This window comes from Prionailurus viverrinus, chromosome C1 (genome assembly GCF_022837055.1).
Source record: "Prionailurus viverrinus isolate Anna chromosome C1, UM_Priviv_1.0, whole genome shotgun sequence".
In the NCBI taxonomy this organism is placed as follows: Eukaryota; Metazoa; Chordata; class Mammalia; order Carnivora; family Felidae; genus Prionailurus; species Prionailurus viverrinus.
In genome coordinates this window covers 202,142,152-202,168,162 of record NC_062568.1, presented here as the reverse complement: position 1 = coordinate 202,168,162, position 26,011 = coordinate 202,142,152, and the positions used below count along the sequence as shown (strand labels likewise).

Sequence of the window (26,011 nt, the reverse complement as noted above, 5' to 3'; positions counted from 1 at the left end):
GAGGAGCGTTTGCTTTACCAACCACTGCTGCTCCCGCTCTGCCCCTCCTCGTGCTGAGGGGAAGCTCCACTGGAAAGGGGGCAATGCCTGTATGTGTGCGCGCGCGTGTGTGTGTGTGTGTGTGTGTGTGTGTTGGGGGTGCCGCTCTCAGGACACAGGATCAGCCTGGGCACACCAGGAGGTGCCTGGGGCTTCTGCAGACCTGCCTGGCTCCTCAGTGCCCCCTGGTGGACACTTGGCTGCCAGCCAGGGGCCCACGTGGGGCCCGGAGGGGCACGTTTTCAACCAGGGTTTGTGGGACACTAGGGCTCAGGCTCCCACGGGAGCTCAGGCTCCCATGGGTGGTGGGAAAGGAGAACACGTGTTTCTTGGTCTATGAAACCTACCACTGTTCCGGTGCTTTCCACGCCCGGTCTCTCCTCCCCAACGCTCGAGCGGGGCCGATACAAATGCCATTGTTGAGTCGGGCAAGTGCAGGGCGGACCCCTCCCTGAAGGGCACGGGTTTCCAGGGAGAGTGGGGAGCTCTGCTCCCCTTCGACCCCGACCTCCCCTGAAGCCCATCTTTCTCGTGCGCGCCTCAGCCTTGGGGCTGCACCTGCAGGGAGCAGAGAAAAACGGAGCTGCTGTGTCCGAAAAAGAAGCACGAAAGCCAAAACAGAGTAAACAATGATGTCGTTTATTTAAAATGTTTACTCCAAGAAATATATATAAAAAAAAAAAATAAGACAATTACAGCACTAAACCAGGCACCTTCGACCAAATCACAACCTCTTCTCGGGTTCTCCCCCTTCGCCCTAAACCCCTTCTCCCAAAAGGCTCCTTCCTGAGCTGGAAGACAGGTCAGATGCCCGAGGGGTTGGTGCAGAGTCCGTGCCCAGACCGGGCCCCTCTTTCTCTTGGGGTGCAGGACCACCCCCTCGCACTTGTCATGATTTTTTCCGCCAGTAGGAAGTTCATTTTAAAATTCTAAGCCCAAAGGAGTGATTGTGGCAGAGAATGGGGCCGTCTCCACTTGAAGGTATGTGTAGGCTGCTCTGTCCCTGGCCGGGGGCCCTAAATAGGCTGGTGGCAGGTTTCAGACTAGTCCCCTGGAAGATCGGAGCCCTGCCTCGCCAAGGGCGGCTCCTGCAAAGGGACCGCACGACCCGACCCGGGGGTGGGGGCAGGTATGCGGGTACCAGGGGCGAGGCGCCTAAGCCCCACTCCAGGAAGGAGACTGGTGTTTAGGAAAACGGACGGGTTCTACGCACGGAAGCGAGAGAGATGGTACTTTTGGGGTGATTTGGACAAATCAGGTCGGTGTGGCAAAAGCTCTAAGGGTGCAGAAGCTTCTCCCCTGGACTACGGACACGGGACGCCAGTGATGAGCGTGAAGTCAGACTAAGGAGGATGCAGGCCGGTCTCTTCGCGCGAGGCGGTGGGACCGGCCGGGACAGAGCCTGTCACGCGCCCTGGAAAAGGCAGAGGCCGCCGTAAGGCGTGACGGGGGACGGGCAGGGGAAGAAAGCAACGACGACTAGATCATTTTTGGCATTTTAACATCGAGACACCGACAAGTGGTAACAACGGCAAAGCAAAGAATAAAAAAAGACCAATATGTAACTTTCCCCATCCACCCAAGTCTCACACTGAAGTTCTACCCCCATCTCCCCCCAGAAGCACCACGGAACTAAAAAATCTATTTTAAAGCACCCAAACCAGTCCAGACCCTCTCGAAAACAAGAGCCCCAGCCAGAGCTGTCGCCTCTCCTGGGTCCAAGTGAGAGGAGGGGTTCCGGGAAAGGCACCTCGTAACTCACGCAGAGCAGCGCAACACCGGTGACGAGCTCGGGCAGAGGGCACTTGGCGGGAACGGGGGTGGCAGTCACAGGTCTGCGCAGACACGCGGGGAAGGGGGACTTCTTCAGGAATCCCAACTATTTGGTACCACGGCCAAGCAATGCGACCAGAGAGCTGGGTTAGTGGAACAGGAGCCCGAGTCTCAGAAACGGGGCCCGTTCCGGCAGGATCCGGCAGGGGAGAAAGACAGAAGCACGAAGGTGGTAAAGGCTGGTACACAAAGGGCTGAGCCTTCCTTGCAAGGACTCCAGAATGCACTTTTCACTGCTGGCTGATCAATCTCTAATGGCGAGTGCTGGCGAGGCGGCCCCGGCTCGTCTAAGGAGCCTGGAAGCCGCCCTTGAACCAGAGACGTTGTCCCCGCGTCTGCCCACCCCCCCCCCCCAAGTCCCCACTGGGTCCACAATCACCTGATTTTCATTTGGACTTCTTTTACAGCTAAAGTAGATAAAAATGGCTAAACACAGACCCCAAAGCCCCCTCCAGGGGGGAAACGGCAGATTCTACTAATGTTGCAGCCAAAAGGCGATGGGGCTTACAAGCAGCCAAGGACAGAAACAGAACGCCAGCCTCAGCCGGTCTACAAGAAGCAGGAATAGTGACCCGATGCTCCCGAAGCGGGCGGCCGTGATTCTGGATGGAGATCCGCCACCAGGACTGTCTATGCCCAGCTGCAGCCGCCGGTTCCCAGAAGGGACGTTTCTTTGAGTCCACGGGGACTCCTCTCAGGGAACACCCGCCCGGATCGCAACGCTAGTTACAGCTGGAAAGGGGTGTTCTGAGAAGTGGATTCAGGGGAGGAAGAAAAACAAAAACAAAAACAAAACCCCTAGATTGCTCAAAGTTTCTGCCTCTTTTGTAGGAATGGTAAGTCAACTATGAGCAGATATTTTAATTCAACATGAAAAGGAAAAAAAAAAAAAAAAAAAACCACTTTGGAAAGCATACAGAAAAGGTAGTTGACGTTGAATCGCTTATAAAACGGAACCGCAGGGAGTCTAACAAAAATGCACCTTCGGTCAACTTTTGCTTTCTGAAAATTCCTTGTTCGACGTCCCGTCCCAGTGCACGTGGAACCGACAGCTGCCGCGAGAGGTGTGGGGCTGCAGAAGGCTCCGGGACGATCAGAGGGTCCGGGGGTTGTACTCTGGCAGCTTCTTGATCTTCTCTTTCTCGGCCTCGCTTTCGTCTCGTGCTATCACCAGGGAGTGGGCGTAGCCCATGGCCACCTGGGGGAAGAGATCGGGGCTGGGGTGTAAGCGGAGCCCGCCGGCTCGTCGTGGAGGGGGGAGCGGACGACAGGCCGTCCGTAAGCTGGGCCGGCCACCCTGGGCCGCACAAAAGCCCTTTGCTAAAGAGCCCTGGCCAAAACCAAAGCCTTCCAGCCTGCCACCAGGCAGGGATTCAATGCGGTCAGCAGAGACTGGCGGGGACACGGGGATCCTGCTCCCGGGCCTCTCTGGACCACAATCCCGCCTTGTGTGAGGGCACCCGCCCCATCTGTGTATCGGCAGACAAGGGCGGGCAGGCCGGTGGACAGAACAGCAGGGGACTTGCCCCGCCATCTGCCCTAAGGCCCGATGGGGCGCAGGCTCCGCCGAAGGTACAAAGCTGACGTGAGCGATGCCCTCGTCCCCAGAACAAGTCTGCCGGGGCTGGCCTGTGGCCAGAGTCATTCAGGGCGAGAACAGCCACTGAGCCTGGCTGGCACACCCCCGTGCCTCCTACTGCTGGCCTCTAGCACAAAGCAGCAGAAAAGACGCTCGAGGAGCCATCAGACAAGCCTCGGCCAGGCTAACGAGACCGGGAGCGGGAAAGTCGGGTGCCAGCTGGCGGCACTTTCTCCACGGGCGCCTTTCGCGTCCCCCTGGCCCGGGAGTGCGTGCTCACCTGCTCCGTGAAAATGCCGTCCAGCGTCTTCACCTCCTGAGCCGCGGTGGAGGACTTAGGCTTGTGGTCCCCGTAGCCCTGGCAAAGCGGAGAGACACAGGACTGGGCTCGCTGCGGCACGGTCCACAAAGGGGACGACGGCGACCTTGCTGGGGGACCCCACACCAGAGCCCCGCCACGCGTGACACGAGGGGAGGACAGCTTCCCACAAGAGTGCTGTGCACAGGGGGCTGATTCCCCACTTGAGGACCCTGACAACCTCTGGGGGTTTATGCTATCGTGAGCACCTTCGGGGGGTTGTCACTGAGGAGACAGCACCGTCACGAGCACAGGAAGAGTCGGCTGCTGTGGCCCTCGGGCTATGAGGTCACAACAACACTGGCCGTCCCCACCCTCGCCCCGCAGACTGGAGACTGAATCACCCCCACCCGCCGCCAGACTCCAGGACACCAGAGACAGAAGGCTCTGCCTGAGGACCACGCAGAGGGCGTCACGCAGAGAGCGTGGACACGGGGGCCTTTAAGGGCCAAGCAGACCCCTCAGGTCAAACCGAGAGGCTGACCGGGCTGGGGAGGAAGGGCCTCCCTTCCCGGCTGCATCTCTGCCACCAGGCTCCCTCTCACACCTTCCCGTTCAGTGAAGGCTTGCCTCCGAGATGCCAGGCCACCTCCTCAACCCCGAGAAGCTGCCCCAAAGTCCCCCTCAGTCCCCTCTGGTGGCTGAATCGGTATACGGGTTCCATCTCTGACAGGCCCTAGAGACATCTGTCCTGTTCTAAGAATGAGCCGTGAAACCCGGGCCAGGTTCAGTGTCCTGATTTCGAGGCTCCGCCCGGGGCTGACTCTGAGGGGCAGCTGCACATGGGCCCCCAGGGAGCCCCAGACCCAAAGTAGGTGCAGAACACCGAGGACCGGGCCACCGAGCCCCGGAGACGGCTTTAGGGACCAAGGAGCCCTGCCTTCCCTCCTCTCCCTCCCACGAGCGAGGCGGGAAGGGAAACAGACCGCCTTCCCCGCAGGAAATAACAAAGAGTCAGGCTGAGGATCAAATCGCAGCTAGAACGGGCAGACCGCCAGCCGAGCTCCACAGCCAAGCTGTTCCTGATGAAGAAATTAAAAGTTAAAGACTCATCAGGCACCAGAACCTAAGAATCAGACAGTTGGTTGGGGAAGGCCAAGTACGTGTGAGAAACCGAGGGCTATCAGTTCTCATCAGGCAGGCAACGGAGATTAAAAGCAGGCAACACAGACTTTGACTTTTTTAGGAAAAACGAGAGAAGAACGTCCCCAAATGACCTGCGAGGCTGGCCCCGTGGCTGCAGGAGAAAACCAGGAAGACAGGACGCCTGCTCACCACCGCCCGCGTGGGGCCCAACGACCCGCTGAGCCTGCTGACTTAAACCCTCCTGGAGGGAGCGAGAGAAACCACCCCTCTCCCCCATCACCGGCATATGCAACCACGGCTTGCAAAACCGAGGGGGAAATGGGACCCGAAACTTCCCTATTTCCACATTTACGACGGGGATGCGAAAGACTTTCACAATTACTTGAGAGGCACCGAAGGGTCTCTGAAAGCCGACGTGACCAAAGACTAGGGAGCGTCTCGGCCTTTCACGCAGATGCCCGTTTTCCTCTTGCGTGTTTGCGGGAGGCAGCCCCAGAGAGCCCAGACCGGATCCCCCCGCTTACCAGCTCCCCGAAGGTCGGCGACGGGCCCCAGCTGATGGTGCTCTCGTCGGCGGCCACGATGATGCTGCTCTTCCTGCGAAAAGGCAGAGGATGTCGCCAGCGCGGCCGGCAGCCCCAGCCGCCACGGACCCTCCCTGCAGGCTGCCCGCTCAACAGCAGGGTGTGGCCCGTGAGCATCAGAGTCCAGTCCCCCCATTAAACACCGAGAGGTACTCATTTCCCGGCAACACGCGCCGGGCCAACGGGCTTCTAGGCCCTCCACAGCGTCCCGTGCGGGCCCCAGAGCAAAGGCCCGAGAGGGTGCCAGGAACCGGGGCCCCAGGCCTTCCCCCCACCTCACCCCGGCCTGGTTCGAGGGCTGGGGCGGGGAAAACACACCGGGAAAAGAGGTCATCAGATCAGGGCAGAGAGCTGACTCTAAAGCGGGTAGAACGCCACAAAAACTGACGTGGGCGGGGCTAGACATCCGGGCAGATTAAAGCCATAGCCCCGAGAGACACGGCTCCCGTCCAACGACCCGGCAGCTTATTAACATAATCGGACTCCTCACCAAGAAGCGCTGCCTCACTCAACGGCGTCTGAGGTGTCCTCAAAATAAACCGAAAAGCACGGGCTTAAAAGACGGTTTCTTCTCCGTGCGCCGGGGTAACCAAAATCCTACCACTACATCCAGCTAAAATCCCATTAACCTGCACAGACGAGCGAAGCACACCAAGCCCCTGAGGAGTAAAACCCTACGAGGGAACTTTCTGTGGGTGCAGCAAGACAAAGCCTCTGTTCTAGGACCTACCAACCCCCGGAGCCTGAAAACAGCCCCTCCCGCCCCGAACCCTGGTGTGTCTGATGCCCTGATTGGGGGACGGGGGGGGGGGGGGGGGGGGGGGCTCAAAGGAAGAGGCGCCCTCCCACTGTGTCCTCTGGGCCCAGGAAGGGGACAGGAAGGGGACACACGTCCCGCCCACCAGGAGACACTGCCACGTACCCACAAGCCAGGCTCCGGATTCTCCAGCCGCACAGGTCCTGCACGGCCTTCGGGTACATGGTGGATTCACGGGACGTGTTGGTGGCCCCCCAGAAGAACAGACCGCCTGGGGAGAGGCACACATACCAAGAACTGAACTCCCCTCTCCAGCAACATCAGCAAGGCAAGAACACTGCACGCCGCTGGCAACAGAGGGGCGTTCTGGCCGGAAGAACGCGGGGGTTTCGGCCCGGGAACGTGCCAAGGACTACGGGGCTGCCCACCCGCCACGCCACGGAAAGCCGTGACTTGGTTCCACGCTCTCCTCTCGAGGCCCCGATGGGGGAACAGGGCGGGGGGGGGGGGGGGGGGGGCGGGGGGGAGTCACTCACCCACTTCGCTGACGGCAAAGGAGCAGGTGTAGCCGGCGTAGATCTGGGCCGCCCCGCGCCCGGGGAAGTCGAACAGCTTCACCAGGCGCGGCACCATCTCGTCCTTCTGTTCCGCGTGGCCCAGCCGGCCGTAGCCGCCGAAGCCCCAGGAGAAGACGCGCTTCTGAGAGTCCAGGACCAGCTGCGGGCGGAGAGAAAACGCAGGCTCGGAGCGGGCCTCCTAACCACCCGAGGGGCCGAGGGGGCCATCACTCCGTTCCAGAGAGCCTGTTGCTGCGCCTGGTGGTATAAAAGGCAGGATAATCTGAAGCTGCCCCCACGGTGGGGGCGGAGAGGGGGCGGAGGCAACAGGGCATTTGCTCTTTTTCTCATCCGTAATTATTCCTACTTTAAGTCTCAAGTCCCCTTCACGCCTCATCAAAAGCGAAAGGGTGGGTGGGTCTCCAGAGAGCAGGCTTGTTTCCTTCCACGGTGGAGACAGAACCGCACAAAACCGAGAGGCAAGGCCGGCCTGCCTGCGGGGACTCTGGTTTGGACGCCCCGTTCGCAGGTGGTCTCCATCTGGTCACTGGTGCCGGGACCACATGGACTTAATTTCATTGAAACGACTGAAGGCCGAACTTCCTTCCTTCGCGGCACCTTCAACGTTCAAAACGGACAGCCCATCAAAACCATGTGACGGAAGAGGCCAACACGGGATCCACCTTTGCTTCCCCAGACGACACTGGGCAGAAGAGAACCACGGATTTTCGACTCCAGGGGACCGAAATCTCGCGGTCCACATCACTGAGCAGCAGACAAAGCATCCCAGAGGCCGTGCCCGAGGGTCACTCGCCAGTCAGCCGCACACAGCAGGAGACCAGCTTGGTCTCCGGACTCCCAGCCCAGTGCTCTCTCAACAGAGGAGAGAGCCAACTTTTGACTCGCAGGCATCCTTGGGCAAAACCACCGTGAGAAGGCAGTACAGACAGAAAGACGCATATCCAAAAACTGTATCGCCGTCTATCCCAAGTGATCTGCAAGGACACAGCCTTCACGGTTAAAAACCATTCAACACCCTCCATACGGGGGATCAGAAAAAGAAGTCTGTGAAGCTGTCGGACAAAGGCCAAAACCAGAAAGACACCATGAGTCCGACCAAAAAGTCTGTCCTTTACGTCTACAGAAGTTACGGAGAGACTATGAAGAGCTACACCCCGTGGCGTGGGGGTGGGGGGGCGGGGGGGTGAGTGCCTGGGTGGCTCAGTCGGCTGGGCGTCTGAATCGATTTCGGCTCAGGTCGTGATCTCAGGGTTCGTGACTTCGAGCCCCACTGTGCTGACAGTGTGGAGTCTGCTTGGGATTCATTCTCTCTCTCTCTCTCTCTCTCTCCATCTCAGACCCTTCCCCGCTCATGCTCTCTCTCTCAAAACAAATTTAAAAAAGAGAAAAGAGAAAAAAGGAAAATCCACCCCGGAGCCACCTGAGTGGTACAAAGCCCGGGGAGAAGGGCAGGAGGTCTCGGACTCCCAGGATGAAGGAAGTCCCAGCCGAAGCCAAGTGCTGGGACACCACAGCACACACACAGCCTCCCCACGGAGGTGAGGCTCGGGAAGCAGAGGAAAAGCCAGAAACCCCCAAGTCTTACCGTGTGGTTAGCGCCACAGGCCACATCTCGTACAACCACGTTTGGGACTGGCAGAATCTGCCCATCTTTCGTCTTCTCGATGAAGATGGCCACCCGCCGGGGCACCAGCTCACAGTCATACTCTATCCGCTGCGCCCTGGCGATGAACTTCCCGTCCGAGTTGTGTCCTGGGGCGACCAGAGCCAGGGGTCAAGCAGCAGTTGACGGCACCCCGCCCCAACCCGGCACTGGGGCCTCACGGGACAAGGCTGCCCACCAAGGTAATGCTTTTCCATCTGGGGCACAACCCACTCAGTATCATGAAATCGATTCTAAGAGGTTGAAACCAATTATTTTTTAAAAATGAATAGGACAGAGGGGCGCCTGGGTGGCTCAGTCGGTTAAGCGTCCGATTTCAGCCCAGGTCATGATCTCCCAGTCCGTGGGTTCGAGCCACACATCGGGCTCTGTGCTGACAGCTCAGAGCCTGGAGCCTGTTTCGGATTCTGTGTCTCCCTCTCTCTCTGGCCCTCCCCCGTTCATGCTCTGTCTCTGTGTCAAAAATAAATGTTAAAAAAAAAATTAAAAAAAAAAAACGAGTAGGACAGAATAGGGAACACCCAAGGACACTGTCCACACAAGGACGTTGTTTTGTAAAAGTTCTTTGCTCGTGCTCTAACGTGAAGGGGCTGTAACACAGACCTTAATGTCAGCTGTGGTCAAAGTCAGAAGCTCCCAATTCGAAGGAATGGTCTACTGAGTATGGTCTGTGCCCCACTTGGCCCCGGGGTGGGGGGGGGGGGACGGACAGAAAAAGTTCAACACACAACCTGAGACTTGAGGTTCTATGACTTACTAGTAACCTAGATCTAGCACTACGATGTTACAACATAGTTAATGGCACGTTCTCGTCTTTGCCTTGCCTGACCCAGTAAACGCGTCATGGGGGGTGGGGGTGGGGGGGGTGAGCGGATGTGCCGGGATGCACTTCTCCAAGGTTACACTCGTATGTTCTAATTCTAAAAGGGATCTCTCTGGATTTGGACAAGGAGATTCCAAGCGGGCTTCAAAGAAAGCTGAGAGGTATAGCGGATTCCACAGATACACGTAAAGCCAGTATCTCAAACTACTTTTGAAGAAGGATGTCCCAGGGAAAGGGGAGTCCGTACAAAGTGCTCCAAGAGCGGCCTGCCCACAGCAACTGCTCAGCGATCAGCCATTATCATGGTCATCGAGATCGTGTGGCTCTCCCTGAAGGAAAATCCACCTGCTTGCTTGCAGACCTGGGGCAGCCAGAGGCAGCAGGGGAGCAGACACATTTCCGGAAGCCGAACGGAACCACACTTCCGGTGTTTTGCCCGGGGTTGGGGATGGCACCGGGGCCTGTGGCCATGGAAACGGTTTCTCCAACAGCCTCTGGCAACTCCCTGGCAACCAACACTGAATGTGCGTAAGGGGCTGTTCTTTCTTATTCACTTCTGACTTGAGGTATATTTAGTTTCACAAAGTCACTGTTCCCTAAAGTCTAAGGCCAGCGAGATGCTCCTTGTTCTATTTATACCTTCTTCCATCTGCCTGCTTTTAATGACGTGGGGACCCAGCAACCCAGATCCGGGGGCCGCGGCGGATCCGGGGTGGCATGCAGCTAGGGAGCCAGCAGAGGGCGCCCACTCCTCACCTCCTACTCGCAAAGGGCTGGGGTGTGGGAAGGCGCCAGAAGGAAAAAAACACTTTGGTGTCAGATGGGAGAAGAAAATGGAGACCTTGTAAAATCAGGATCGAGAGACATTTTCCACTTACTGAGAACCGCTTTCTGAGTTCTCCCTTTCTACTCAATGAGATAGAAGTGAATGTGTTTCTGGAGGAGTACGTTCTGTTTAGGGACGAAAACAGGAGGGATCCCAGGCACTTTACCCGGAATGGGGCTCATGTGTGTACCTGAAAGAATCGCCCAGACCAGGGTTTGCAGAGCAGACTTAATCTTGTGTAATTTTCTCACTTTCAATAAAGGCAAATCTTTAAAATATGAAACCGAATGAAGGCGCCTTTTTTTTTACAACTCTGAAATCCTTTTACATATAAATGAATTCCCATTATCAGAAAAAAGAATCCTTTGTCAGACTGAGCCTGACTTACTCATTAAGGCCAAGCCACTGTGATGCTCCACAACCCTGTGTGTTAGGACATGCTGTCCCAGTAAATGGGAGATCCACTTAATGGATCAAGGCTATTATCTGCGATCAATTACCCACATTTCCAACATGTGTGTGCAGGCCCACACCGACTTCTGGCTCCAGATACGCAGTTAGATTACAGAGCTTTTAAAAAAAATGTTTCCATACCCAGCTGGCCATATTCAGGGCACCCAAAGGAATAGAGGTTCCCTTTGCAGTCCATTATCATACTGAATTCAGCCCCACAGGCCATTTTGGTAATTGGCTGGCCGTTGTACATTATCTGAAAAGACAAGACAGGAGACTCTCAGACATTTTTTAAAAGACTGATAAAAAGCCTCCACCTCTCGTAGGTCAGTGTGAAACAATTACTAGATTACAAAGGAAATTTAATGGACTCAGCAATTCTGAAGGCGAAAGCTTAGGATGCAGGTTAAGAAACACCCTTGTGACCCCCACCTTCCCAGCAGAGTTGAATCCCAAGACAGGGTTGATGGTGCCCCGATCCCTGTATCCCTCCTGATGCCCAACACTGTGCCCAGTCAACGCACTCACTCCTCAGCCGGCCAGCACGGGCAGGAGGGTGAAAGCGACAGAAACTTACCCACACGTGACCCCCAGACCTCACCTACTCACTAGCAGCTCAGCCTCAACTTTCGAGAGGAACTTTCTCACACTTCCCTCACCCTCCGCAGGGATAATGGCCTGACTGGTCTCCACCGTGTGGAGGAGACATAAAATGGCTCAAAGACAGCCAATACGAAGACAGCCAAGGCCCGAGGAACTTAGCGTGGGCTCGGGAAACACATCTAAGACAGTACTTGGAAACTGTGTTACTGCACTCATCAGTCAGGGAGAGCCCTCGCCAAGAAGCGTGAGCCCTGGGCCCTGCCCGTCGGTCCTGGCTTCCTTTAGAAACTGTTCCTCCTCGGAGCGGGTGGCAGATGAAACGGAGACGTTCCACAAATCGTTCAAACCACAGGTTAAGTTTGCCCACGGTCTCTTTTTAAGGGACGAGCGATCTGAGTCCCTGCCTTCATCATTAAACCAGACACTCACTAGCACTTGGCTGTTTTATGTTCATAGTCACGTTTTAGGTGCGATTCCTCCCTCCCCAACTTAACCCTCCGTTCCTGAGGAAGAAAAGACGGACTCCGGTCTGTGCTCTAGGCACCTGGCAGGGGACTTCGCACAAGGTCAAAACTCAACAAGTCTTTGCAGATACCGACAAATCCCATCCCTAGAACATCTCCCACCTTCTTTGGAATAGTACAGGCTGAAGAACAAGGCCTCTGTAACAAACTCTCTCCGTGAGAGAGAAAAATCGTTCTCGGTGTGTGTTTCAACCGTGAGCATATATTAAATCTGCTTTAAAGCCCGTAACGTGTGCATTCCACTCAAAGACTCTAGGCTCGGTTTCTACGAGACATCAGTTACACTGCAGGGAGACGTATTTGGTCCCACCCCAGAAATTTCTGCACAACAGCAAAGAGAAAGGCCGCAAGACCGGAGCGGGTACCTGTGCCGGGCTTGGAACAGCATCTGTCTGGTTGCCGAGGCCTAGCTGCCCCATCTTATTCTCTCCAAATGCAAACACGGAGCCTGTTTCTGGAAGGAGAGAACAGTATCACTAAAGGGCCAAAGAACACTGAAGGTTTTGAACTGGATTTGGAGCCAAGGGCTCCAAAACAATAAAAAGAGCTCCTTTGCCAGGAAGAGCGCACAACTGAGACGGTGTCCTGAGCGGTGGAGCGGACGAGCTCGGAGCAAAACCCCTGCACAGCCGGGGATGAGAGTGCAGAGGCACACAGGGCACGGCCCCGGCCTCCGCCTCCCGGACGGGTTTCCTACACCGGCAGGCAGGCAGGCAGGCAGCTGAGGCGGCCAGCGGCTTCAAGAGGCCCACCCCTGGGGCACTCTGGGCACTTTTCTGATCCTGACCGAGAGCCACAGAGGCAGCTCTGTCCCCGTGCCCAAGGTGGATCCTGTGGCCTCGTGCCAAATGCAGAAGGAGCCCGCCGTTCCTTACCCGTCAACGCCAGGGTGTGGTTCCGCCCACATGCCGCAGACACAATCACTTCGTGGCTGAGACCCTCAATGAGTTTGGGGGCCTCAACCCTCTTGGTGTCACCGTGGCCCAGCTGCCCCTTCTCATTTCGACCTGCAGATCAAGAGCGAGACGCAGAGGGAAGAGAGGGTGGCCAGAGCAGCGTCACGGAAGGGGCAGGCACGTGTGGGTCCCCTAGAAGGTGCCCTCCACTCAGTGGCGGAGATCGAGGCGGAGGAAAGGTCCGGGTCCGGCTCCTCTGTCAACGGCCGGCCTTTCGAGACCCGCTCGGATGCGGTCGGGTGACCACGGTGCCTTCCCCAGGGACCTCTCCTCGGGCCGCTGCCATCTACTTCACCTTCTCTGACCCCCTTTTCTGTGACGGCAGCTGCCCCCCCCGCCCCCGAAGCACTTTCTGAGGCTCTGCTGCTCGGTTCGCCCTGGGCGTCCAACACAAGCAGATGAGCTCACGGAAACTCAGTCCTCGCTCCACCTGCCAGACAACAATTCCCTCGTCCCCTTCTCTCCGAGATGGATTTTAAGAGGAACCATTTTCGACACCTGCCTCACAAGAGTTTAATTACCTCAGTGCCCTGGGCATCTTCCATGGGCCATTTGGAGCATTTCTGCCCGCCGTTTCTCTCCTTTTATCTGCCCTGGAAACGATGGCCACCAAACAGCGCCAAGCCCACCTCGTACGGACCGCCCTCCACAGGGCCCTTAGCCGTGGAGCCGCGGGAACCTCGGTTTCGGACAAAGGACAGGACTGTGCGGACCACAAGCCCCTCCTGCCAACGGGGCTGCCTCTGCCTCTGGAGCCCCGCAGGCTGTGAACCAGCGGGGAGGCAGGGCCGAGGGGGCCGGACCCTGCCAGAACCTTCCACAAGACACCCCCGCCCCTGGCAAGGCTCTTCGGCTCCAAGCTCTTCGGCTCCGGCCCCTACACCTGCCCTCGTTTCCAACACGGGCTACGACAGCTTCCAAATCAAACAACTCTGCGGGCCCCTCACGGGTCGTCCCCCTGGCCAAGAGAGCCATACGGTGGGAGCCACGTATCGGGGAGATTTTACGGGGCCAGAGTCAGGGCACTGGGAGGGAGGGGCAGTTCACACCCTCCCTGACGACGAACGTGACCTCTGTCACAGGAAACACGGAGAGCAGAGCCACGAAGGTGAGGCCCAAGCCTCCTAAGGGCCTGAGAAGGAAGTTAATGGCCGGCTATGAGAAACTCCACCCTCAAACCCGCACAGATCCCAGCACCCCCCCCACCCCCCAGCAGGAGCGGCAGAACCCCGCTTCTACCGGGAACAGTCCAAGTTCACCGGGAAGGGCACTCTACCCAGCACGGGTGCTGGGTGCGGCTTCTCGGCCACCCGAGACGCTTGGGGGGCTGGCAGGCGTGGACCCCTCGAGAACGACGGGCTGAGCCCTGACGCTTACAGACACTGGACAACGCCCCGTGCCTTTGGCTGTGGCTGACTGCGGAACCGGGTGCCCCCCCCCCCCCCCCCCGGCCGGCCCCTCACCCTCGGCGGCAACCAAGTCCGCTCACCGGGACACGGGTCCTTGCTCTGGGGCCAAGTTAAGTGGCCAGCCTCCAGCATCATGCCCCGCCCGCAGGGTCAGCACAGGGGACAGTTTTAGAAGCACCACGTAAGTGAAATTCAGTGAAGAGATCAGAAATCCGCTATTTCAAGTTTGGAACTCTGACAGACCGCTGTGTTTCGGTGTCAGAACACCAGGCAGGAGGGGTCCTGGGGGTGGGGTGGGGTGGGGGGTGGAGAGGACACGCCGCTGTGCCAGTCGGAGAAAATGAAAACCTCGGCCGTGTCAGCACGGCATCCAGAGACTAAAGTTTAAATTTGGGCCAGACACCCTTGTTAGCTGGTTTTTTTTTTTTTCCCCAACAGAATCACAAAATTAGCAGAGTGCAGCGAAGACAACAGATGTTAATATATTTGGACTTTGGTACAGCAGCTCATGAAATTGCAAAAAATCGTTCAAACAGACCGAAATAAAAAAGGAGTCATATGGACTAAAAGCTAGCCAAAGGACCAGAAACAAAGGGTGGGGACCACTGCCAACACACCCAGCTGGAAGAAGACTCCAGGAACTACCACAGGGCGTGGGGCTAAACTGAGCCTTAGTCGGTACCTGGATCAACAATCTGGAAGAGGAAAGGGGTGGCAGCGCGTGGAAGCCTTCCCGAGGGGACACCGGAGGACGGCAAGGACACCACCGCCGAGGGGCGCACACGAGGGGGTCCAGCAGCCGGAAATCGGCCCGGCTGAGAAAAAGCACGCTCAGCTGTCGGGAAATCCAGTAAGAAACAGGCACCGAGCAACCCAGCCTGTGGGCCTGTGATCCCCGGAAACAGAGGCACAGGACTGCAGGGACACAGTGGCCGATGCCGTGACGCGGCCCATGGCATTTCAAGTGGCAAGAACACAGGTCTTACGTCAACACTGAGCCACAAAGCAAGGGGGGGGAGGGGGGGCTGTCTGCCCAGGGGACGACGTGCCTAAAATAGGAATTCAATTCTAGGTGCCTCAAGATCAGAAAGATCCAGATTCAGCCAGAACGTTCAGGAAAAGGTTGCTTAAAAAAGAGGATTCCGAGAATTAGGTGGCCGTGTACAAGCGCATGACAGGGCAGTGGAGGAAGGGGCTGCACTCACTGGCGGGAAACAGGAGGGACCGGCTGGAAATCAGACGGAGCAAATGCGGCTGCAAGAAGGCCACCCTTCCAGGCGGACCAGACGGAGGGGGAGGAAGTCAGCCCCGTGGGGGGCCGCCTCCATGAGCCACCCTGACCCGCCCCCGCCCCTGCCCGGACTTACCCCAGCTCCACAGCGTCCCTTCCGTGGTGATGAGGAGACTATGGGCAGCACACGAACCCGACACCACCGTCCGCACCCGGACCCCCGACAGGCAGCCGTATCTATGGGGCCCCCACAAATTCTGACCGAGATTGCGGTAGGCAGCTGCAAAGGGAGGAAGGCAAATCAGACGCCCGCGGGGACTGGCTGGCGGAAAGCACCCCGAGACACGTCGCCAGCCACCGAGGGCTCGGTCTCCTGGGACACAGAACCCTGGGGGCGCGGCATCCCCCCCGGCGCCGGGAGGCCGCTCAAGGAGAAAGTTTGCAACTCCAACCGGCGCCAGAACTGGTGCTGCTCCACCTGCGTCTGGGCCCCCAAACCACAGGGACCTCAGACCCTCGCGCACCGGCTACCGAGCACGTCCACGTGCAACTGGCCAGAAAGGCACGGTGCTCTCCCTCCTGTTGGGAGCCCAACCCAGGAAAGCTGGCGGTGGACCCCCGGTCTCCTCCCCCCAATCCCCAGCGTCACCCTCCCTCGTCTGCTCTCCACCTCGGCCTCCCCGCCTGCAGCCAGAGGCTCCATTTGGGGTCTGAGTGTCCCCATCCTCCCCAGAACAACCTGCCCTCCTCGCACACCTACCAGGCTCTGTGCAGGGGGAACGGCTGACACCCCTCCCCCTACGTGGCTTCCTGCCTCAGGGGTCCCACCGCAGTGGCCAGGTCATGGCCCCCTGCCTTTGCCGTGTACTCCCTCCCACAGAATGCCCTTCCCTGTCCCCTGCTTGTTCTTTATTTTTTTTTTTTTATTTAAAATAAAAAAAAATTTTTAATGCTTATTTATTTTTGAGAGAGACAGAGACAGAGTGTGAGTGGGGGAGGGGCAGAGAGCGGGAGACACAGAATCTGAAGCGGGCTCCAGGCTCCAAGCTGCCAGCACAGAGCCCGATGCGGGGCTCAAACTCACAAATCACGAGATCATGACTTGAGCCAAAGTCAGACGTTCACCAACTGAGCCACCCAGGCGCCCTCCCCTCCCCCCACTTGTTCTTTAAAACCTCATATCAAGCACCCTCTCCTCTGGGAAGCCCTCCCTGACCACATCCCCCTACAGTTTGTGGTTCCCCGAGAACCGTGAGGCTGATCGCAGCACTCAGCCTACTGAACTCATGTGCCTTCCACGGTCCTAGTAACCTGAGGGCCTCACCAGTGCCTGGCACCCAGGGAGCACCCAGGAACACTGGAGGGTGTGTGGGCAGGAGAAAACAGCTGCCTCCTTCAAAACCCTCTCTTTTCCCTTTTGACAGACAGGGTGTGGCCAATTTTGTGCTTAGTATTTTTAATTTGGGGTTCTCAAGGACAGAGACATGAACACGTTTCTAGGCCCGTGGGGGCCATTATGAAACGCTAGCCGCTGCCACGTCAACCGTCACACTCATCTCGATGTCCGAGCTGATTAGGAGGCTGATCAGTTATCAGGCACCGGAGGAAAAGCATCTGCGAACCTACGCTGCCCGTGCCCCACCAGCAGAGGGCGCCAAGCGTATCCTCACGAGTTGCAGAGGCCGCCTAGGCAAAGGGACGCTGAAGTCCCTCCCCCATCAGGCAGCGGGGCCCTGGGGTCATAAAGGCACACAGCAAAGTCCCTGAGCTTCTCCGCCCTGAGACACTCCTGCTACTCAAAGGGGGAAGAAAACCCAACAATTCCCTGCGACAGAGCAGACCGAAAATGACAGCCTTCGCGGGTTATGTTCAAGTCTGTCTATCGTGAAGGCAAAATGAATTGGGGGCACGACTGACGTGTGTCACCTCTGGGAACAAGACACAGCGCGCGGGGACACCGCGGAGGTGAGCGGTACGGCAGCTGCCCCGGCGTCGCTGAGTGGACCTGCCTCACAGGCGGCCAGATGGCTCGGGTTCGCCAAAGCATCTTCCCTACGGCAGCTGCGGGGCAACCTGTGCCCAAGACGCCGGGGGCCCAGCCTCCGGAGAAGCCTGGGAGGGCGATCCAAGCCACAGTCAGTGGCCCGCCGCAGTCCCGGCTCTTCGGCCAGGCCCTTGGCGGTCAGGAGAGGGAGCACAAGTCGCCGTGTCAATCTGTAAATGAAGTGGGCGTCGTGCCGATCCAACGGGATCTGGGCAGCCTGCACACGGGGGTTGGCGAGCTCGCCTTCCGAGGAGGCCAGGAGACACAGAAGGGAGGCCCTCCTTCCTCCGGCTTTTGCACCAGTGGTAAAACAAACGCCCTGCCCTTGCATTTAGTGCCCCGGCAAGGTCACGGAGGGCCAAGAGGTATTTTAAGATACTTACAAAGGTCCGACACTGGTCAATCTAATTACATAAAACTCCATTTTAAGGGAGACCCATCAGGGAAGCAAAAGCCGGAAAGGGAAAGGACACAAAGGCACGCCTAAAAACAGGCCCAGAGTGCCTTGAACCAGGCCGTGAAAGCGGATCTCCAACCACAGGCTGGTTTCCCTACCTTCTCTGCCTCACAGGGGTGCGGGGAGTCGAGCCGGGCCCGGCAATCCCGCCCCACACGACAGCCCAAGCTCTGCTCTCCTCCGGCGGCTACTTCCCCTCCCTGGGCCTGATGTGGAACCGTGAGCGGGCCACCGGCCGGAAGAGCACTGCGAAGGGACGTGGCCCACTGGCAGGGCTGCAGAGGCATCAGCTACCCCTCAGGAGGGGCTTCCTGGCCCCCCAGCCGCGGGGTGGAGGCGGGCCCTGCCCGTCGGGAACCCCTGCCGTTTTCACGGAATAAGACGACCTTCTCTGGCCTCTCTGGCCGTCCTGAGGCACCAGGGAGTGTCAGTGTGCAAATATTTGTTCACTGGGCGATGCTGGGAAGCACTTTGGGAATCTTTCCAAATGAAATCAAGAAGCCATAAAATGTGGCGATGTGCCAGCTTCACGACGGGCCAGTAGCTGCCTGAGGAAAGATACCAACTCACTAAAAGCCACTGGGGACCAAAAGCTGCTTTCTTGGGACTCCTCTGCTCCCTCCACTCCACACACTGTCACTTGCTCTGTCCGACCAGCTCCTGCAATAATTTGACGGCTAACAAAGAACTGAACTCAGTTCTGTAACATCTAAGGAGTCTGACATGCGGTACGTGACAAATGTCTTGGATGTCTGACCAGCCTCTCTGTTTTCATGAAAATAACTGACGTGAGAAGGAGAATGAAAAGAAGGGGTCAATGTTATTGGTGGCTATTTATAATCTTCCCGTTTAATCCTAAATGCAATCGGGTTTGTTAGCACAGAATTGCGAAGCGGGAGACCAGGGTTCTCTGGGAGCCCCCAGGGGGGTTCTGTGGCCTCGGGCAGGTTGCTTGGTCTCTCTGATCGCTTCTGTAAATGAAAAGGAGACCCACCTGGCAGACGCCCGCCAGAATCACCCAGAATCACAGAATCACGCGGGAGAACTCGGAAACCACGCCTCCTACCTTGTTGCTTAGGCACTTCTTTTCGACCAATCAAGTCCCAGTTGGTTGCCCCAAAAATCAAAAGCTGCCCTTTGCACTTAGACCCTTCGAGTTTCTACAGAGACAGGGAGAGAGAAAAAGTATTAGCTTGCAACGTGGCTTCTAGCTTTCTAAGTCTGTCCAATGACAGCCAGAAACAAAAGAAAAAAATAGGAATTCGTTATTCGCATGCCCCCCCCCCCGCCGCCCCCCACCCCCGCAGCTCGCACAGCGAACGGTGGCTTCAGGTGGTCACTGCCTCATCAGTGTGCATAACCCCAAACCTGCCCACGGCAGCTCGTTCCTTATGCCCAGGCTCACTGTTACCCTTTGATTTCTCTTGAGAACGATCTTTCGCAAAAAAACGTAAAAAAAACATTAAAAAAAAAAAAAAAATCAACCAAATGGCATTCCCCTCCACCCTGCCAACTGCCTATACGGGTATTCGCGGGAGGCCTACGGTGGCACACAGGAAGAATTACAATGGATGACCTTGGGGCTAGGTCTGCTTTGCCCACGGCCAACACGGTGTTGCACGTGACTCCAAGCCTTGGGAGCCCCGAGTCACCGGTGATGTCGGACCCTCCCTCCGGGTGCTGCCCCGCGGTGCCAGGCGCCTTTCTGTGGGGAAATCATCAGAGCACCGTGTGACATGGGAGAACCTGGCTTCGATGGGGCTGGGTTTGTCCCCACTGCTGGCCTGGGAGCCTGGGGAGCGGCAGCGAATGGGACAGGGAGGGTTCCAGACCCTGGTACTCCGGTCCAGACCCTCAGCTGCCCAACACAGAGCGTGTGCGGCCCTTGGGCCGTCGATGGGAATACGCACTGCTTTAAAAGGCCACTATCCAGTTTGGGGTGGCCCTCGTTAGAATATCCTCAGCAGTCTGCTGCACGTTTTCAAACAGCAGTCAGGTAAAGACTCACTTCTGAACCACGCCTTGGTCGGTTCCTTACGGGCCGGGGAAGGGGACGTCCCTCTCATTCCCTACCGCACCAAGCCCAGAACACTGAAGAGAACAGTTTCTTCCTATTTACAGAGCTGTTCGTGGAAGGCCTGATGAAAAAAAGCCACCCGGTTCCAGTCATCATAACGTCTAGGCGGTGGTGGCCCTGGCGGGACATTTGGCCACACGATGCATGCGTTTTTAAGAGGAACGCACCTTCGCGGGGACTCAGCGTGACCCAAACCCGAGGCCTCGGACACGCCACAGAACAGACCCCGCCATGCTCACCCACGTTTACGGGGCTGGAGAAAACCAGCCCGTCTACAGGACATGTCCTGCGGGCAGAGAAAGCACGCGAAGGGGAGCCAAACAGCCATGAATGGAGAAGGGCTTCACCAGGCTTAAATTATTTAGAGAACGACCTTAATCGCAGGGCAGTCCCACCCCACGGCACCCACAGACTCGGATTACTTGAATGGGAGCCTAGTTTCCCTTGGTTATCTCCCCTTCTTTGTTTAGCTGGCGGGCCTGGCTGGAACATTCTACAGATCTACAACAGCAGAGGATGAGCAGCAGCCAGTGGGTTTCGTCAAGCTCCCCAAGGAAGGGGCGGCCCTGGGTCTCTGCCCAGGTCACCGGCCAGCTCCCCACCACTTCTCAGGTGTGCGTGGAGAGGGGAGCAGAGACCAAGGAGGGCACTAAAGCACGGTGGGACGAGCTGCCGGGCCAGGCGGGCAGAGGAGCCCCGGGGGGGGGGGAACAATGTGACCATCAACCCGTGACATCGAGAGGCATTTGCTAGAGCAATAGCTCGCAGGTGGCCCCTGCGGACCTCTGCCACTCCATCAGATGGCCGGACCTTCTGCCCTGGCCGGGGGAAGGGACGGGTTTCCTCTGTGACCCGCACCTGCCAGCAACTGCACGGATGAGCAGGTGCCCATGGATACTGGCTCACCAAGCCAGCTACGTGCTCACACAAAACTCCCACCTTCCCGATACGAGGTGTGTGCAAAGCCTCGGTCAGTGGAGTCTACTCCAGTCTCTGTGGTCTGATTCCTACAGAGAGACTGCCATCTTACTCAGGTTTTTACATCACGGGCCTTACGTCCTCACACATGAGGTCAAAGTAACAGACTTGATTTCACTGCTATTATCCACACAGTTGTTTGCCATCCGTCGCCAACTTTGTCCATAATTTAATTCTCCCCTTTACCTTCCAAGAAATAAAAAATTAAAATGACAACTCCTAATGCCCTTTAGATCACAGCCCATGTCCCTCCTGGTCACAGACCTGAGCCAGGCCATCAGGTAGGAAAGACCCCAAAGCCTGCTGGCTCCCAGCCAGAGGACCCCCCCATGGCTGTCAGGGCTGCGAGCCGGAGGCTAGGTGACCCTGCAAGGTATGATCCAACCCTCCCTGATGGGCCAAGAGATTGCTTTTTGCGTCTAAAGGCCAGGTGGCTATGAAGCCAGTCAAACAGTCTCCCCAACAGGATGAGTGAATTTCACTTCACCTTGCTGCCTCCCATAAGCTGGGCCGAGATGAATGGCCATGGCAGCAAAACGCACAGTTTCTCTGATCAACAAAATGGGGTTTCCGGTTCAAAGCGATTTTTGAATTACTGCCCAAGTGCAGGGAGCATGTTCATGAGGCTGAGAGTCAACCTTTTCACATACATCCTTCTAAAAAAGCGCTACCCTTGGCAGAGAGAAGATGGTTCAGAGAAATGGCAGCAATGACAAATTTCCTAACGGGCTATCAACTGAAACAGACTTCAAGCTCGCTTTTCAGTCGTATTTATCAGGCCCTTTCAGATGGAGCAGACCTGTCTCAGGGTCTACAAAACCTTAGCAAACCAACACTGAAGGAACTACAAAGACCCGGACGGCTTGGGACACTCACTTGTTTTCCAGGATTCTGCCAAGGCTGTTTGAGTCACCTACGGGCTTGTGGAGCTCACAAGCCATCGACCCTAGACCATCATAAAACGCTCACCTCACAGCACTGCACACAAACCCCGAAGAGAGCATTTCCTGACACTGAAATCCTATGAGATGTTTTACAAAAACACAACACCTTTACTTACTCACGGCAACCTTGCCCCTCGACCACACAAGCACCTGGGTTCACCTTTCAGGAGTCCAACTTATGCAGCTTACGGTTCCAGACCACTCCTGGCAGCTGCTCTCACACACACCTCCTTCAGGAAGCCCTCAACAGCGGTTGAAAACCTTCTCTGAAACAAGCTAGGGGCTGCTGGCAGCCTGGGGCGGGACAGCTTAGCAGAAGGCGACCTTATGCTTCCCCTGGAACCCAGGAACCTGGGGCCAAGCAGGAGACCCACCAGGGCCTGGCCTGGACTCCGGACCCAACCCAAAAGATGCTAACAAGAACTTAAACCTCGGCGTACTCACTTTCCATGAGGCATCTGAACTCTCAGTATCCTAGACGCGCTGAGCCTAGGAGGGTGCGGACTGGCCCAAAGGAAACTGCTCTAATGCTTAACAGGCCCCTTGTTTTTTAAGGGGATGGGGGAAGGTACACGTAGATCTGTACAGAAGAACCAAGAATTTGAAAGATCCTAGAGATGTAAATACAAAGCAAATGCAAGCTGCGGGGGACTGTCCGGTCTGTCTACCCCCAGGGATCAAAGGAGTCGCTCAGTGAGACTGAGAAAGTGCCGTTCCCACCAGACAAGCCAGCCACGCACAGTGCTGGTGGAGAGTCATGTGTGCCTTGCACACACTCTCCCTGGAACTACACTCTTTTTCTGTTTGTTTAATGTTTATTGATTTTTGAGAAAGAGAGAGACAGAGCGGGAGACACAGAATACGAAGCAGGCTCCAGGCTCCGAGCTGTCAGCCCAGCCGGAGCCCCACACGAGGCTCAAACTCATGAACTGAGAGATCACAACCTGAGGGGAAGTCAGACCCTTGACCGACTGAGCCAGGTCCTCTGAGGACTGAGCCTCTGGGACCACACTCTTGGGCGAACCTTGGTGTTGGGGTCAGAATCTCTTCCTTCAGGACCAGAAAGCTCGCGCTCAGTCAGGCGGAGTGGAGCCCTGCAGCTGAAGGAACTCAGGCACAGAGAACGCAGCAGAGGCAGAGCTCAGCTGGCCTTTTTGTTCAGTCTCCTCCTCATACACCAGGACTGGAGCGGCCAATGGCTACAGTCCCACACAGAGAATGAGATCTGTCAAGGGAAAGCCGTTCCTGTGCCCCAGTTTCTCAATGCTGTGGCTAGTTCCTGGCACCGTCCCGGTCCCAGACGCCAGGTGAGACATTCCACTGACACGGGCTCTCCCCTACCATCTGATGGCTGACCCTTTCAATGAGAGGGCAGTCATAAAACATTTTCAAGGGACCCCTTTGCACAGGGGTTAAGGATGCCATCAGAAAACACCGGAGCCCATGTGGAAATCCACCTTCTTGTGATGCTGGGAGAGGCTCTTTGAAACTCTGCGCCCCAGTTTCCTCATCAGTTAAGTGGATGAAGAAATGCATCATTTTTAACCGTTTAAACACTGAGCGCCTTTGGGGGAAAGCACTCCGGTACTGTTAACCCTTACACGCCCTTTGGGGACATCGAAAGGCCTCTCCAGAGCGTCTACACCCTAAGCGGAAGTTCTGACTCTTTGGAGGTTATCTGAAATCCGGTGTCAGCTCTGAGACTCTCCCAAACACACGTCCCACAAGAAGCCTGTGGGTTTCGAGGATCGCAGGCCCCGGGCTGAGATCTCCGGCTCCGCAGGGTCTTGCAGGCGTAGGAGTTGAGTTGGTCACGACCTCAACTAAGATCTTACAGGCCCCACGCTAACCAGCGAATTCAGCCCCGCTCAGGGCACTGGAGATGCTTCCTCCCGGGGGAAGGGGGAGCGCCACCCGGAGCCCCCGCGCCCTCGGACTACGAGCGGCGAACAAAGCCCAAACACCTCTCAGCCCCGGGGGCTTCCCGACCCCGACGGCGGGGGTTGGGGCGGGGGGGGGCTCTCCCGAGCATGCGCCCTCGCACCCCGCCCCGGCGCCGACCGCCCCCGCCTCCCCGGCGGCGCGAGACGGCGCAGGGCCACACGAGGCATGCGCGGCGGCCGCCAGGCCCCGCCCCCCCGGAGCGCCGGAGCCGAGGCGGCGGGAACCTCAAAGCCCCGGCGCAAACCGCCGCTCCCCGCAGCGCCCCGGCGGCCCCCTCCCGCGGCGGCGCCCTGGCCGAGCGGCAGCCGCGGTGGGGGGAGAGGGGGCTGGGAGCGGCGAGGGCCCGCCGCGTCGCGGGCCGCACCCGGCGCGCGCGCGCGTCCCCTCCTCCGGCCCGAGACAACTTGCAAAAGTCTCCCTTCCCGGGGCGGGAGGGGGAGGGGAGGCGGAGGGAGTCGGCTCGCGCGGCGCCGGGGGCGGGGCCATGACCCCCTCGCGCGGGCGGGCGGGCGCGGGCTCCGGCCGCCCCTCCCCCGGCGGGGGCCCGGGGGCGCGCGCCCCAACGGCCAACTGCCGCGCGGGCGGGGGCGGCGGGGTCGGCTAGGCCGCGGCCCGCGCCCGCCCCCGGCCCGCGCCCTTTTGTTGTGCGGCGGCGGCGGCGATGATTCAGCCCGCGGCCTGCGCCGGCCCCGCCGCCCCCGGCCAGGACGCGCAGTGACGCGCCGCGGCCCCCCGGGCCCCCCGGCCCCGCACTCACGACGCGCTCCTTGGTGTGCTCGGGCTCGGTGATGATCACGGCCGCGCCGCCCGCCTTGGCCGCCGCCGGCCGCGCCGCGCGCTTGCCCCCGCCGGGGGCCCCGTCGAGCTCCAGGCCGTCCTCGTCGCCGCTGCTGCCGCCGCCGCTGCTGCTGCTGCAGCGCTCGGGCCGCTCGCGCTTCCTGCCGGCCGGGCCGCCGCGCTTCCTGGGCCCGGCGCGGGCCGTGCCGTTGCCCGAGCTCGGCTCCTCCCAGGCCGCCGCCGCCGCCGCCTTCTTCCTGGGCATGGTCGCGCTGGAGGAGACACGGGGCAGCGGCGCACAATGGACGGGTTATAAACTGCGCGGGGGGAGGGGAGCGCAGCCGAGCCACCGGCCTCCACTTCCTCCCCTGCCCTCCCCAAAGTGGCGGCCGCGGGGTGGGCGGAGAGGGGGCGAGCCGGGAGGAAATCGCGCCCCTCCCGGGCCCCGGCGCGCCTCCTCCGGGGAATCCCGCACGGGAGCCCAGGTCTCCGACTGCAATCCGTGTAGGGAAAGAAAAAAAATGGAGACCCCCCCCCCCCCGGCCCATCCTCAAGTTAGGTTTGCCTACAAACGCATCACAATTGCAGCCTGGTCCCCGAAAAAGTAAAGGGAAAGAAAAAGCAGCCTCCGATCCTCTACGTTCTAATTAGAGAAGGCTCCGGGATACTTCAAAGATCCCCCTTTGAAAGCGCTCCCCCCCCCCCGGGCCGCCCCACCTGCTGCTTTTGTCTCCGCGCCCCCCTCCCCAAGCCCACTCAATTAAATGCAATTCTCTCTGCCGTCCCCCTCCCCCGCCCGAGCCCCCAATTCCGCGCCAGCCCGGGGGTTCCGACCTCTGGCTCTAATTAGCCTAATCCCTCGGGGTGGGCTGCCCCCGGCGAGAGGGGGGCGAATAAAGCCGGCCCCCAGCCCCAAACACCTGCTCGCACAGACACGAAAAATAAAAACTTTAATGGTGCTCAACTCTCCCGGCCCCTCCCCGACCGTGCGGCCCAGCCGGTCCCTCCGATCCCGGCTGCAAAGTGCCCCGCTCCGCCGCTACTTTCCCCCAGCGTCCCTGCGCTTTCGCCCTGTCTGCTTTTTTTTTTTTTTTTATTGATTTTGAACAATGGGATCTCTGTCTGTCTCCGATTAAACCACGTGGATCCGCCTTCCTTCCCTTTTTATTCATTCAATCCCCCAACCCCCCTTCTCAGGGTTTTTTTTTTTTTTTTACCTTTTCTCCTTTAAAAAAAAAAGGGGGGGGGAAGGGAGGGGGGAAAACTTTCCCAGATCCCGCAAACTGAACGTTGTCGATTTTGATTTTCAGTCCCTACCTGGTTGGAGTGATGAGAAACCGGAGAGAAAACGGAAGAGGAGCAACTAAAAGACGTACCGGAGGGCTTTTTTTTCCCCCCCGGCCCAGATCAGGGCTCCAGCCCACTCACCAGATACACTTAAAATGTAAATACGAGCTTCCAGAACAAATGCTACAACACAAAACAGAA

General features: G+C 58.1%; 1 protein-coding gene across 1 annotated transcript; it reads right to left on the bottom strand.

The window, feature by feature from the left end:
- Positions 1 to 662: 662 nt before the first annotated feature.
- RCC2 (regulator of chromosome condensation 2) lies at positions 663 to 26,011 on the bottom strand. Its single transcript, XM_047870022.1, has 13 exons — positions 25,841 to 26,011; positions 24,504 to 24,795; positions 18,870 to 18,963; positions 15,439 to 15,582; positions 12,582 to 12,713; positions 12,072 to 12,160; positions 10,721 to 10,835; positions 8,400 to 8,566; positions 6,773 to 6,953; positions 6,402 to 6,507; positions 5,420 to 5,492; positions 3,732 to 3,809; positions 663 to 3,070 (listed from the first exon to the last, which is right to left on the bottom strand). Exons 2-13 carry the CDS (start codon positions 24,786 to 24,788, stop codon positions 2,966 to 2,968), a joined length of 1,569 nt encoding a protein of 522 aa, XP_047725978.1. The 5' UTR covers positions 24,789 to 24,795; positions 25,841 to 26,011; the 3' UTR covers positions 663 to 2,965.

Bases quoted from the DNA above. Each gene is read 5' to 3' on its own strand.
- RCC2 (XM_047870022.1), bottom strand. From the start codon at position 24,788: ATGCCCAGGAAGAAGGCGGCGGCGGCGGCGGCCTGGGAGGAGCCGAGC. The intron at 12,714-15,438 runs GTAAGTCCGGGC...CTTGATCTGCAG, and splicing joins AGGGACGCTGTGGAGCTGGG to GTCGAAATGAGAAGGGGCAG. The intron at 10,836-12,071 runs GTACCCGCTCCG...TTGTCTTTTCAG, and splicing joins CTGTTCCAAGCCCGGCACAG to ATAATGTACAACGGCCAGCC.